Raw genomic sequence first — 14,043 nt, 5'->3', positions numbered from 1 at the left:
GAAACATTTGCCGGCCCACTTCCAATGCTAAGCCAGTGAAGATGGGCACAGAACACAGCTGCTGGGGGACCCCGAGATCGGCAGTTATCATGCTAGAGTTCCATGCACCTGCAGTAATGCTGGCTGCACTATGCTTGCTTGTTTTTTTCCCATTTGATGCTACCAAAGCACTTGTCCAAACCTAACACAATGGCTGAGAAGGGACAGAACAGAGACAGAGTTCCTGGCTTTGGGCTGACAGCCGGGGCTCGACACCTCTCATATTGACTCCTTTGTGAGCGACTGGGTGGAAACAAGCTAGATCTGCTGCTTCAGCTGAACCTGCTACATCAGCTGTGTGAGTAAGGCCCAGCCCCACACCATGATGCAAACGAGGCTCGGGTTATTTCTGAGACCCACCATGCTAGCAAAAGGAGGGGCAGGGAATCAGAAAATAGGAATCGGTTTGCCGATAACGACATGAAGCGATGAAAATGCTCTCCAGCCTTAGCCATTCTGGTGGGGACACAGAGCACCAGTCGCTGCTTACTGCAGAGGGGAAGAGGTAGAAGTCGAGTGAAGTGAATGCCTTTTCCTGCGCAAACATACAAAGTGCAGATGTCCGTTGGCATTTTGCATTTCATCAGCTAGGCGTACGGAGCCTGAGTGAGCCACACACACCAGCCCATGCTGCAGTCCCGGATCCCAGAGCCATTAAACGGGGGAGGGATTGAACCTTTGGCTAAGAGGGGAAAAAATAGCACCATTTTTGTTGCCTGTAGCAAAGTGGCTGTGGCTCAGAGATGCAGTCTGCCACGGATAGCAGAAATACCAGCCAGCCGGCATCTCAGTGTGGACTGCCACTGAGAAGGAAAATCCAGGTTCATCTGATCAATTTCCAACATCCCCAGCTCTTTGTGTCTCTGAGCTCTGCAAGGGCGGAGGCTGAAAGCACAGTGTGCTGGACACCCATGCACAGAGAAGTTTGACAGAGCCAGGTTTATAATCCCATGGAGTGGCACTCTGAAAACACCAGCCAGTACAATAGAAAGAAAAAAGCAAATATTCTGCTGTGGGCTATTTCCAAACCATCTTGTGTCCCCGTGTGTTGTTGCAAAAGCAGCTTGCTGTTGGAGACAGGAATTCCCTTCAATCCTTGCAAGGCAATGATGCCGCAGTTTCTCCAAACTTCATCTACTGAATCCATGGATGTATCAACATCATTTCCCAGCCCTGAGCCCATGCTGTCCGGGCTGCCGCCTGGATCTACATTGCCTCCCTCCCAGCCCTGAAACCCAGCCATACACCACTCCTGTCTCCTCCAGCTCGATGCAAAGGTAAAGGACAGAGAAAGCCACCTGGGATACCATGCCAATCCCCATCTATATAATTAACATGCAACCGACACAGAGCCCCGGCTCCACAGGGACCATTCCCACCACCCCCGCCGGCCTGCTAGGAAGAATTCAGAAATCACTTACGTGGTGGAAAACGCTGCTGTTCTCCCTGCAAGGATTCTGCATGTAAATGCTCTGCTGGGGTGAAGGCAGGCTGGCTGGTTAAGACTGGTTACCTAGGTGATGTATTCCAGGGCTGTGGGAAGAATTCGAAAGCTTCAAGGAGCAGCCTGGTGCTTTAAGAGCAGAGCTGCTCACAGCCCCTGCTGGCTCCCTGCCAGCTGAGGACCTGAAGCATGAGGTCCTTGAGAGCCCCAAACAGCTGTCACTCCCAGCTGTGACTGGTTTCCTGCATCATCCAGGGGCAGGGGCAGGGGCAGGGGCAGGGGCAGGGGGCTTGGTCTTCACAGTGACCCCCGGAGCTGTCCCCAGGGCTGAACCCTGCCTTCCTGCCCTTCCCTGCAGGGTTCTGGCAGCTGAGTGACGACCGGGCAGGAGGGGCAGGTACAAAGTGCCATCCTAATCCCTGTGCACCCGTGGCACAGGCAAGTGCAGCCTGCCCTCTCCTGGACAGGGCTGGGCAGGAGCTGGGCCATGGCACTGCAGGGCAGGGCTTGTCCTTCACCTCCTGAATGGCAGTGTCGTGCGCCCGCTCAGCCTGTGTCCAGGGAGGTTCTGGGTGGCATCATGCTTCCAGAGGGTGGCAATATGAGCCCTCACTGCCCGGCAGCACCAACTTGGGGCCTTCACTGTGCCCTCTGGCCCTTTCTGATCATGCTGCTTCGTGGTCCCCTTCTCTTCCCCTGGCCTCGTAAAGGCCCTCCGTGTGGGAGCAGCCCCGCTCACTGGCTGCTAGTAGCTGAGTGCACAATCCACTGCCTTCCTGGACTGGAGTCCTGCTGTAGCACAGCTCCCCAGCGAGCTGACTGTGCACTTGGGGCCAATGGACATGGGCCTCGTTGGTCCTGGGATGGAGCGATTGACCCTGCTGTGTGGCTGGGGACAGGGCATACAGCTGTCTCTTCACAGCACTCCGTGCGTCACCCCCTTATTCCTGGGGCTCAGAAGAAAATTGAACCTATGACAGAATTGGGGCAAATGAAGCCTCCTCGGGCTCTCAATCAAGGGCTGAGCTGGGGGCTGTACTGCTGCCAGACCTCTCTGGAAGCAGTGGTTGGGGCCAGACTTGGCAACCTTAACAATGTTTTTAACATAGCTCTTTGTAGGGGAATTTCCTAGATTTGTAAAATAAAACTAAACTGAAACCGCCAAGAAATTCCATCCTGTGTGATGGCCCCGTCCCCCTCTCCCTGCCCCTCCCTGTGCTATCCAAGGGGTTCGGACCCAGCTCTTCATCACCACAGCACACACTGCTACCTCTTGAGCCAAAGCAGTAACCCTGCTCACTGCTCGCAGATCTGGAAGCAAGACAAAGAGCAGGGCTCACGGGGCTTGGGCTGTTTAATTGTGGTATAGATGTTTGGGCTTGGGCTACAACCTGAGCTCTGGCACCTTCCCACCTTACAGAGTCCTAGAGCCTGGGCTCCACCCTGAGCCAGAACATCTGCATCGCAGTTACACAGCCCCTTAGCTTGAGCACCGCAAGCCCGAGTCAGCTATCATGGGCCAGCTACAGGTGTGTAATTGCAGTGTAGACGTATCCTGAGTGATCAGAATGGATCCTTCTGGCCTTAGCATCTATGAATCTCTCCTTTGCCCATCATGCACTAGACCATTTTCTCTCCACTCTAGTACTTTCTCTCCACCTTCATCTTCCCACCTCTGACCTGTCACCCCCACACACTAACTCCCCCCAAAACATGCACTGTGAGTGTCCAGTTATAAACGTTTTTAATTCAGATTCCTTAGCTCTGTCTGATTTGATTTGACCCAAGTGCCGCCCATCTCTGAAACAGAATGGAACCAGCTCAACCATGACCCCCAAAATGATTCACCCTGAGACACCCTGAGGGAGTCATTCTGGATGGCTGGTGCAAGACATAGCCAGGCACCTCCAGGCATAGCATGCTAGGAGATTGTTTTGTGTGTTGGGATTCTGTACAATGGCCAGTGTGTCATAACACCACACAGCACAAGGTCAGAAATGCTGAGCGTGAGCCACAGTGCATACCTGAGCAGTGAAAAGAACAAGAACATGGCACTATGCACCATGGCCACTGCACTCCCATGAGGTACCCCAGTGACAAACCATGAGCAGAGATCACTGTGCCATATGGGAGATGTAGTCCGGCTGAGGAGCCTAGCCCATAGAGGAGAATGTGGTAACTACAACTCCCATGAGCCACGGCAGTGGTATTTGCAAATAAAAAATGTTGGTGTTAATTTTTTTGCTGAAAAGCCAAGATTTCCCATGTTGCCCCATGTTGCAGGGTTGGTGTAGCTATGTTGGTCTCACCATATGAGAGACAAATATTTTCCATGAGCAATTTTGACAAACAGTTTTTTTTTTTCATTTTTGTCAAACTGTTCTGCTGAACAATACTTGTTTTCCAACCAGCGGTACTGGACAAAGTAGCCAGGGGGTGAACTATGTGGTTGGTCCTTTTTGGGGTTCTTAACAAGGAGACTGTGAAAAAAAAATCTTTTCTCATCTTCCCAGTGCATCCCAGCTCATCTTCTCCCACTTCATCTTCTCTGACTCCAGACAGAAGGAGCAATAGGCCAGAGGACTTTCTTCCAGAGAAGAACGCCAAGAGGCCTTGCTCTTCTTCAAGGAACTTGGTTTTTCACCTATGAGCTGTAAAAGTCATCATATGATCATGGCATCCAGTCCTCACCCACTGGGGGACCCTACGTGATAGCACTGTACAGACAGAGAGCCTGTTCTGCCTTCCTTCCCTTGGGTTACTTTCTGTCCCCCACCTTCCTTCCTCCCAGCCTCCCTCTCACTCTCTTGCCTTTTCAGCATCTCCTGAAAACAACTGCACTGCATCAGCACAGCCAGCTGAGAGGACCAGTCCTGCCCTGTCTTAAAAAAACCCAGAAAACCACCCCAAGAACGTCCCTGGTTGGGACACGAACCAGGGTCCAAACTGTAGGTGTCGTAGTTGACCTGCCAGCCAGAGTGTCCATCTGTAACAGCCCAGCACTCCAACAGCATCCCTGAAAGCCCTGCCGCCCCCACCTTCTCTATTCTGTATCTCCTCCACCTTGTGTCAGTCTGGGTGTTAGAAACAGGAGAAATAAATACCCTTCACCCATCAGGACTGGCAGGAAAATGAACTCTTTCCTGTTCATCACAAAAAGTTGTTAATAACATAAAAAACCTTAATATTTTGCCTCCAAAAACAAAACAAAGTGATTATGCAAAACAAATTTCATTAAAACCTATTAATGATTTTTTATTCTATTTCAGTATAAAAACCTCTTTTAATTTCTTATGTTTAATCAATAAACTTTCAACTTTAAAATAAATGCTATTTTTTTTAAACCAAGGCCTCTTGTAGTGAGGCAGAGTGGCCTCCATCTGAGCCTGACAGGGAGGGACCATGCCACACGCCACTGGTGGGGGGAGTCAAACCAGCCCCGCCCCCTATGCCCAAAGCAGAGTGGCATGGCAAGAAGTATAAAAGGCAGGCCCTGTAGCTCAGTTGGGTTGGAGCCTGGGAAGACAGTAGATGTCTCCAGCCTGCAGCAGAACTCTGGAGCCAAAATTGCACTGTGTAACACCCTGCCCCTGGAGGAGACTGTCCATGGAGAGGAGTTGCCAGGACTGCCAGCAACCGTGTACCCTAAGGAGATGGCGGACCCTTGGACTATGGAGCCCTGCTCCCAGATGGAAGTAGCCCAGGGAAACCAGGCTTTAGTCTGGTTGTGCTGCTGGAAAACGAGTCGGTGTGTTTTGGTGGGATCCCTGCTGACCCAGTGGTGGAACCATCCACCACTGTTAGGGCCCTGGGCTGGGACCTGGAGGAGCAGATACACACCTACACAGACACACACACGAGCGCACACATATATGCAAATACTTTCATATATTCACAGGCACATATGCCTGCGCCTGCTCTCACACACACAACATTGGGCTGTGTCTGTCTCAGACCTGTCCCTGTATGTGATCCTGAGAAGCCCCCAATGCCTGCTGGCAAGGGGGTTACCAGAATGTCCTGATCGCTGTCTGTACATGCTGATTCACCACAGAACGTGGTTGAGGTCTCAAATGAAAGCTGGGGTCATGCTGGCCATTAATGTTGTGACAGGTATGTACAGATCCTATGTAAGGAGTTATCTACAGATACAGAACAAATGTTCCTGAAGTCTGGATCAAGGCAGAGCTGACAAACAGGTTTCTGCCAGACAAAAGGTGTTTATTCACCTGTCTTTCAGTCAGCCATATAAACTAAGCATTGTAAGTCGGCACCATGGAGGCCTCTTTACATACAGCATCAACGGCAGTGATGTGAAATCACCAGGGAGGCAACACGCTGGAGAATAAGCTATGGAGGATTATCCTGATTTAGGAACAGACAATGACCATTGGGGGATATGTGGGGAAGGCAGCCCTCCATCCTGCACCTCAGAAGTAATCTGGTGGGGCAATTACACTCATGAAAACAGGATCACAACCATGGTTGAAACGCTGCAGAGGATATGTGGGTTTTCCTCTATCCTTAGTATCTCCTGAATCTCAAATGTTTCATAATAAACTTAGGGCTGTCTTCACTATAAATCTATCTCAGCACTGCGATGTTATACAAGGAGCTGATCCTGAGTGACTCATACAAGCTGGAGTGCATACTAGTCCCTGGGGAACAGCTGGCCTGGTATTTCTCTGAGTATTCAGTGGAGTAGAGGCTGGATGTTACTAGAGAATGTTTAAAGGGGTGCACCGATCGTTAACCCGCAAAGCATAGTAAGGGCTGGCATAGAGGAGAGTGTTTGGGTGGCACACATGCTGATGCGGTCAGGGAACTGACACCCAGTTAAACACAAGCAAGTCTCACTAGAGGCAAGGGGGTAACAAGGTGACTCACAGTCCTGGGCACCCCGAGAACTGTCACACTATAAACAAAGACAGTCAGAACAAACTGAGTCAGAATATTGACTTGCCTGTACACCAATGCTTGGAGCTTGAGTAACAAACCAGAGGAATTGGAATTGCTCATTCATGCACTTCAGTTCACTCTAGTTGCTATTACTGAAACCTGGTGGGACAATTTGCACCATTGGAATGTTAAAATCAATGGTTATAACCTATTTAGGAAGGATCAAGTGGGTAAAAAGTGAGGGAGGGGTGGCACTCCATGTCAAAAATGGCATTATCTGTTTCTGAGTCACTAATAACTCTGATCCATATGCATTCAAGATAATTTTCTTCTATGTCCTACCAGGTAAACCTCAAGATGGAGTGCTAGTTGGTATCTGCTACAGGCCCCAAATCACACTAGGAAACAGGATGACCGCCTCCTTGTGTACCTATTTATAATGTGTAGGAAACAAAGCTGGGTGATCACAGGGGGCTTCAATTTGACTGATGTAGGCTTGAGTCTTGTGCTCCCAGCACTAAAACATCCTTGGAATTTCTAACCATTATAGAGCAGGGGTGGGCAAACTTTTTGGCCTGAGGGTCACATCGGGTTTCCAAAATTGGCGGGCCAGTCAGGGGAGGTTGTGCTTCCCCAAACAGCCAGGCGTGGCCCAGCCCCTGCCTCCTATCTGACACCCCCTGCCCCCGCTTCTTGCCCCCTGACGGCTTCCCCAGGACTCCTGCCCCATCCAACTCCCCCCTCGTTCTGTGATACCCCCCCCCTGGAACTCCTACTCCATCCACCACCCCCTGCTCCCTGACCGTCCCTGGAACCCCCACCCGACTGCCCTCCGCCGCCCCATCCAACCCCTCCTCTCATTCCTGACTTGCCCCCCAGGACCCCTGCCCCATCCAACTCCCCTGTTCCCCACCCTCTGACCACCCCAACCGCTATCCGCACCCCCACCCCCTGACCACCACCCCCAACTCCCCTGCCCTCTATCCAACCCCCCCTGCTCCCTGCCTCCTTACCATGCTGCCTGGAGCACTGGTGGCTGGCGGCATTACAGCCGCACAGGCCAGAGCACCAGGTCAGGCTGCGGCTCTGCAACTGCGCTGCCTGGCCGCCCAGAGCATTGTGCCAGCAGCGGGGTGCGCTGAGGCTGCAGGGGAAGAGGGACAGTGGGGGAGGGTCCAGGGATGAGCCTCCCAGGCCAGGAGCTCAGGGCCCGGGCAGGAGGGTCCCGAGGACTGGATATGGCCCGCGGGCCGTAGTTTGTCCACCTCTGTTATAGAGGATAATTTCCTAATTCAAAAAGTGTTGCAGCCAACACAGGGAAATTGTTTCTTATACTTTATCCTAACAGATAAAGGAACTGATAACAGAACAAAATTAAAGGGAGCTTAGGTACAGGTGAGCATGCTTTGATCACATTTATAATGTGCAAACAGAATAAAGTCCAGACCAGTAATATATGTACTTGGTGCTTTAATGGGGCCAATTTCACAAAGCTGAAAATAATTGACTCAAATCAGCTTAGGAGGAAGAATTTAACCAGAAAAATGTAAAAAAGAAAAGGAGTACTTGTGGCACCTTAGAGACTAACAAATTTATTTGAGCATAAGCTTTTGCAAGCTACAGCTCGATGAAGTGAGCTGTAGCTCACAAAAGCTTATGCTCAAATAAATTTGTTAGTCTCTAAGGTGCCACAAGTACTCCTTTTCTTTTTTGCGAATACAGACTAACATGGCTGCTACTCTGAAACCAGAAAAATGTAAATGATCATTGGGAATCATTTAAGAACACCTTCCTATGCTCAAAAAGCCACAGTCTTACAACTGAGGAAGAAGGCCAGGCTGGTTTTAAAAAAAATGACCTGGTTTAGAGTGGAAGTGAAGGTGGCTGTAAAATATAACAAAGGGAGGAAAGGAGAAGTTGATAATAACAAATATAAATCAGAAATTAGGAACTGTAGAAAGCTGATAAGGAAAGCAAAGGGACACAAGGAGAAATCTATGGCCAGCAGAGTTAAGGACAATAAGGAGTTTTAAAAATATATTAGGAACAAAATGAATCCTGATAACAGTATTAGTCCTTTACTAGACGGAAATGGTAGAACTAGCAATTATAATGCAAAAAAGGCAGAAGTGTTTAGTAAATATTTCTGCTCTGAATTTGGGGAAAAAACATGATACAACTTCATCATATGGTGATAACACTCTTTCATTACAGTAGTATTGATGGAAGATGTTAGCAGAAACTACTGAAGTTAGACATTTTTATATCAGCAGGTCCACATAACTTGCATGCAAGAGTTTTAAAAGAGCTGGCTGATGAGCTCTCTGAACTGTTAGTGCTGATTTTCAATAAGTCTTGGAGCACTGGGGAAATTTCAGAAGACTGTGAGAAAGCTAATATTGTGCCAATTTTTAAAAAGGGTAAATGCAAAGGCCCAGATAATTATAGGTCTGTCAGCATGACATCGATCCTAGGGAAGATAATGGAGTGGCTGATACAGGACTCTATTAATAAAGAATTAAAGGAGGGCAAAGTAATTAATGCAAATTGACATGGATTTATGGAAAACAGATCCTGTCAAACTACCTTGATTTTTTTTTTAAAATGAGATTACAGGTTTGATTGATAAAGGTAAGAATGTTGATGTAATAGACTTCCATAAGACATTGGCTTTGGTACCACTCAACATATTGATTAATAAACTGGAATGATATAAAATTAATATAGCACACTTTAAATGGATTAAGAACTGGCTAACTGATATCTAAGGCTGGGAATTTAAAGGGTGCCTAAGGGAGTCGCATCTCCCAACTTTGCAAGTGGCTAAACCATCAATACAATAATTATGCTTCTGGGGAAGGGTTGGTATAATGCCTATTACAATAACACATTCAAAATAATGAAAGCAATATTTTTCATCTGTCTCCATCACGGACAAACATCTCAGCCCCCAACCCTACCATCCCCCAACACCCCCCATTCCTCCCCACTGCCTCGACAACTCACCCCACAGCCCCAACACCCCCCATTCTCCCACAACTTACCTCACAGCCCCAACATCCCCCATTCCCCCACAATACCCCCATTTCTTCCCACAGCCCCCAACATCCCCCATTTTCCCAAAGCCCCCAACATCCCCCATTCCTCCCAGTCCCCACAAATCACCCCACAGCTCCTAACACCCTCCATTCCCTCACAACCCCCACAATTCACCCCACCACCACCCAACATCCCCCATTCCTTCCAGAGCTCCTGCAACTCACCCCATAGCCTCCAACCCCTCACCCTGTAGCCCCTCACTCACTGCCAGCCCCTCACTCATTGCCCTGGGATCTTTCTTCCCCCCTCCCGCCCCCACAGCTCAGTGCTCTGCTCCATCCTGGGCCATGGCGGCTCCTCCCGATCCCTGCCACCCAGTGGCTCCACTTGCTCCCATCACCCACCCCACACGGAGGGGCTGCCACGCCAAATCTCAGTGAGTGGCATTGTGACCTGACCCATGGGGTCGCAGCACCACTGAGGATTGGCCCATCACACCACCTCCCACCCAATCTGGCCGTCGCAGGCCCCCTGAAAATTGGGCCCTGTGCAAGTGTGCTGAGTGTGGATTGGTTAATCCAGGCCGGAGTGTAGGAAATGTTCTACTACAGCTGGGACAGAGGGGCTGGGGTGGGGGGGGGGTCCCGCGACATCCGGAACTGTTGGGAGGTTGGGGGGTAAGTACCCAATACCCACTGAATTTCTTTGGACACCTCATCTTTCCTCTACCACAGAATGGCTCCCAAAAGCTCTAGACATGGACAGTGAACCCCACAATCACAGCACAACACATAGGCAAAGGAAGCATGTAAATGGAGCTGATCCCAATACACCTTTCAAAAAATAACCCACCTGACAGGAGTCTCTTTCTTGGGCTCCAAATGGCTCAGGAGACAGCCCTGGTTTCTGCAACCAGCTTCATCATTTGTGAGGATTCCCCAGGAAGATGGCAACATCCATTTTTTCATGTTCTCTATGTATATATATCTTCCTACTGTATTTTCCACTGCATGCATTGATGAAGTGGGTTTTTGCCCATAAAAGCTTATGCCCAAATAAATTTGTTAGTCTCTAAGGTGCCACAAGTACTCCCGTTCTTTTTGCTGATACTGACTAACATGGCTAGCACACTGAAACCTGTCACCAGATGGTAAGAGTTTGCAAACAGGTCATACTGAGTATCCCTCATTTAGATTGCTGTCATACAATCGGTTGCCCAGCTCACGTGATATTGCACCTGCTTCCTCAATTCTGTTTGAAACAGGAGAACAGCAACAACAACAAAAAATGAACTTTTGGGACAAATTTGGGAAACTTTCCAGATCTGAACTAAATTCAGTATGTTGATTCACAAAACTACATGCTCCGTTTATCACTGGCTAGTTTTGTCTCCATTCTCCTCTAGATAGATTCTTGTACCGTGCTCAGCACGTAATATCGGAGCACCCTCCAGTCATGCCATGAGCAACGTGACTAGAAACCAGAATAGAAAGTAAAATCCTGGGTGATATGATGAGAAAGCAACAGAAGGACAAACACCCGCATCTGGATCAGCACCACATGTAAGCTGGGGCTTCAGGTCTAGGCAGCAGGCTGAACTGGGGGCGGGGACGGGCATCAGGTTTGGATGCGATGGTGCACTGAAAGCTGATCGTGAGACCACAGCCTAGCAGAACACCAACCTCCCATTAGCCATGCGGGGCAGTGGACGTTGTGATGCGAGAGGTCAGGCAGTGGGAGAGTTTGTTGCATGGAAGCTTGATGTTATTTTAGACATTTCGTTTGAAAATTGACCATTTCTAAAACGAAATGTTGGCATTGAAACAGCAGCCTGGTATTCATTCGGTCATTATGAATTTCAGACTGGAAAGTTCCATGTCATTGTAGTGTACAGCTTCCACATGCTCAAGAGTTAATTAATACAATGTTCTAATTGGAAGGACGCTGGGTAAAGTTAATGATAAAGACAAACAAATGCACACTCTAAAATAAAGAGGTGCCATGAGTAAACTACCTGACAGGCCTTGGATAGTTAAGGACAGGGGTTGCTAGCCAGCCTTTGAAATTGAAATGGGAATATTCCATTCTATTCCATCCATTTTTTGTCCTTATCCAAACAGTCAGATCCAGATGCTCCCAGTCTGCAGGAATCATAAGTGTGTACACTGCATGCAGTAGCTGAGCTACAGAGAGGGCATATTTGTTAAATAGGAGGGGGAAAAAGCTGTGCGCTTAGAGGGACTAAAGAGTTGTGAAAGGAGCACCGGAAACGTTACCGGCCAAGGCAAGACAATGGAGGGTGCGCTGAGGCACATAGCGATCTGCTGTGACTTTGGGCCAGATAAAGCTGGTGGTTGCTGTGGCTGGTTTGCAGTTGGCCTCTGGCTCTACACATGGGGAGGGAGGAGTGATCTGCAGATTCATAAAGGTTGGATTTTTTTTCACATTTTAGTTGCTCCACATTTTACACGTTATGCCATTGGGCATATAAATGTTTAACCCATGATGTCAGGTTCTGTTTGCACTGTGAAATCATCATTATATTAATTGCAATGCCATGAAAGCGTAGCAGATGTTAAAGCGATTGCAGAGAGCGCTGTTGTCCTGTGCCTCCTAGATGAGGCCAGACATCTTCCATTTGGAACTTTGCGTCCTTTGGCTTGTCACGGGGCCTCTCCTTCCCCAACCTCCTGCAGCATACAAGCAAGAGAAGGGGGGAGCATGTAAATTAACTGGAGAAGAACTGCGAGGTTTGGCTGAGTGACTTCTGATGTCACAAGCAATGACACTGCTTAAGGATGACCTGAACTATTGACCTGGCCCTGATTATAATCACAACAACCGCATACAAGAATCATTAATAGATTGGCTTGGTTACAATTAGACTATTGGAAATGATCCACCCGCAAGTGGCCTTTTTAAAAAAAAAATAATTTTTCATTATATTTTTATTGAAATTTTTGTGTAAAAACATTCTCTAAGTGGTTATTGACATATCTTGTTTATTGAAAGCCATATTTTTCCTGTAAACAAAATTATTTCAATAATCAGAGGGGTAGATGTGTTAGTTTGTATCCACAAAAACAACGAGGAGTCCAGTAGTAACTTAAAGACCAACAGATTTATTTGGGCATAAGCTTTATGCCCAAATAAATCTGCTGGTTTTTTAGGTGCCACCGGACTCCGCGTTGTTTTTGTTATTTCAATAAATATTTTATTTTAAAAAATTCACTACAACTTTTGAAAAAACAAAAACCAGCTCTGTTTCCTACCCAGTGGAATGGAAATAAATGTGAAATTTCAACATTTTTCGTTACAAATGTTGTTTTCCAACCAGCTTTAATCACAGCCCATTTTCTTCAAAGGAAACTTATGGCTTGTGCCAGCAATGACTGTGGTTCTGCCCCTGCAAAGACTTATGCATATGCGTAACTTTACACTCCACAAACCATGGGAGTTTCATCACGGACTCCAGTAGGGCAGGACTTCACCCAAGGGTTGTCTTATTGAAATCAATGGGACTATCACAGAGTGTAAAATTAACTATGTTCATAGATCTTTATAGGATCCTGGCCTGGTGGTTCATGACAGATGGTGAATTTTTGCCTCTTTAGGGACTATTAAAAATCACAAAAATAAGTCTTAAAGGGCCCTTTTTATTTAATTTTTTACTCAGAAACGAATTAACAGATTCACTTGAGTAGCCTTAGAAAATGTAGTCTTTACTCTCCGATTGTGTGCTGTGAATTTGGGGGAAATACACTGTATTTGTTGCACAAAATAAAGACATTTATCTCCTGCTTTAAGTGCAAATCTCATTTCAACCTTAACTATGGAGCTACTTATGGTGATTCCAGAATATATAAAAATACCAAGAGCATTTCATAACTGCAACTCTATTACAGTTATTCATCTCTCCAGAATACAAAGTCTTATCATATTTTTAAATCCTCAAACGTTACAGCTGTTAACAGCTAAATATAAATATTGAAATGTGCAGTAAACAGGAACTGGGATTTCTTTGCACATATTTATGAGCAGCTACCCTGGGGTTAAGCCGTGTTTGAAGTACGGTCACAGGCATATTATATTCTTTGATCAAGTTCTCAAGCTTTCAAGTTAATGCCTCTATCCCCTTTGGTTAGCGTAGCTCATAAAATATTCATAGGGGCATCTTGTAACTAGAAAGATGGAATCCTGGCTGGGGAACGTTATTGACAATCAGTGTTGCTCTCTATGTAGGAAGCCAGCACAGAGCAATCAAATGGCACGGTCTTTGAACGCCCAACGCAACATGTGCGACACGCAGCAAGGCAGGCCACAAAAGCAGAGACGCTGTTCATCTCAGCCTCAGATCCTGAACTAGGGCTCATTCCTGGTGCTGTGCAGTCCCTTCTCTGCATGGCTAACAACGAGTTAAAACTGCCTGTGTTGGTTCTGCCTGTGCCCCTCAAGAGGAGCTGGCAAATGAGCAAACTACCTGAAGGAGTCTGTCTAGCCTGGGGGTCCCAGATCATGTGCTAGCCAGGCCTATTGGCTGGCAGTCTATTCATTCAGCTCAGATGGATGATTATCAGACTAATGGTCACTCCGGAACAGCTGGCTAGTCACTTGCTGTGATT

General features: G+C 47.6%; 1 protein-coding gene across 2 annotated transcripts in view; it reads right to left on the bottom strand.

Moving 5' to 3' along the window:
• Nucleotides 1-14,043, bottom strand: part of CALY (calcyon neuron specific vesicular protein) — a 57,549-nt gene that overhangs the window by 37,635 nt on the left and 5,871 nt on the right. The window contains exon 2 of one of the 2 annotated variants that reach the window (XM_038409813.2): nt 1,461-1,572. In XM_038409813.2, coding sequence (XP_038265741.1) covers nt 1,461-1,502 — 42 coding nt within the window. In that variant the 5' untranslated portion in view covers nt 1,503-1,572. Of the gene's footprint in view, nt 1-1,460; nt 1,684-14,043 lie in introns of those variants that run through there. The other variant, XM_043518735.1, reaches the window with a different exon arrangement.

Source organism: Dermochelys coriacea, chromosome 7, assembly GCF_009764565.3.
Source record: "Dermochelys coriacea isolate rDerCor1 chromosome 7, rDerCor1.pri.v4, whole genome shotgun sequence".
In the NCBI taxonomy this organism is placed as follows: Eukaryota; Metazoa; Chordata; order Testudines; family Dermochelyidae; genus Dermochelys; species Dermochelys coriacea.
This window is presented reverse-complemented; position numbering and strand designations above follow the sequence as displayed.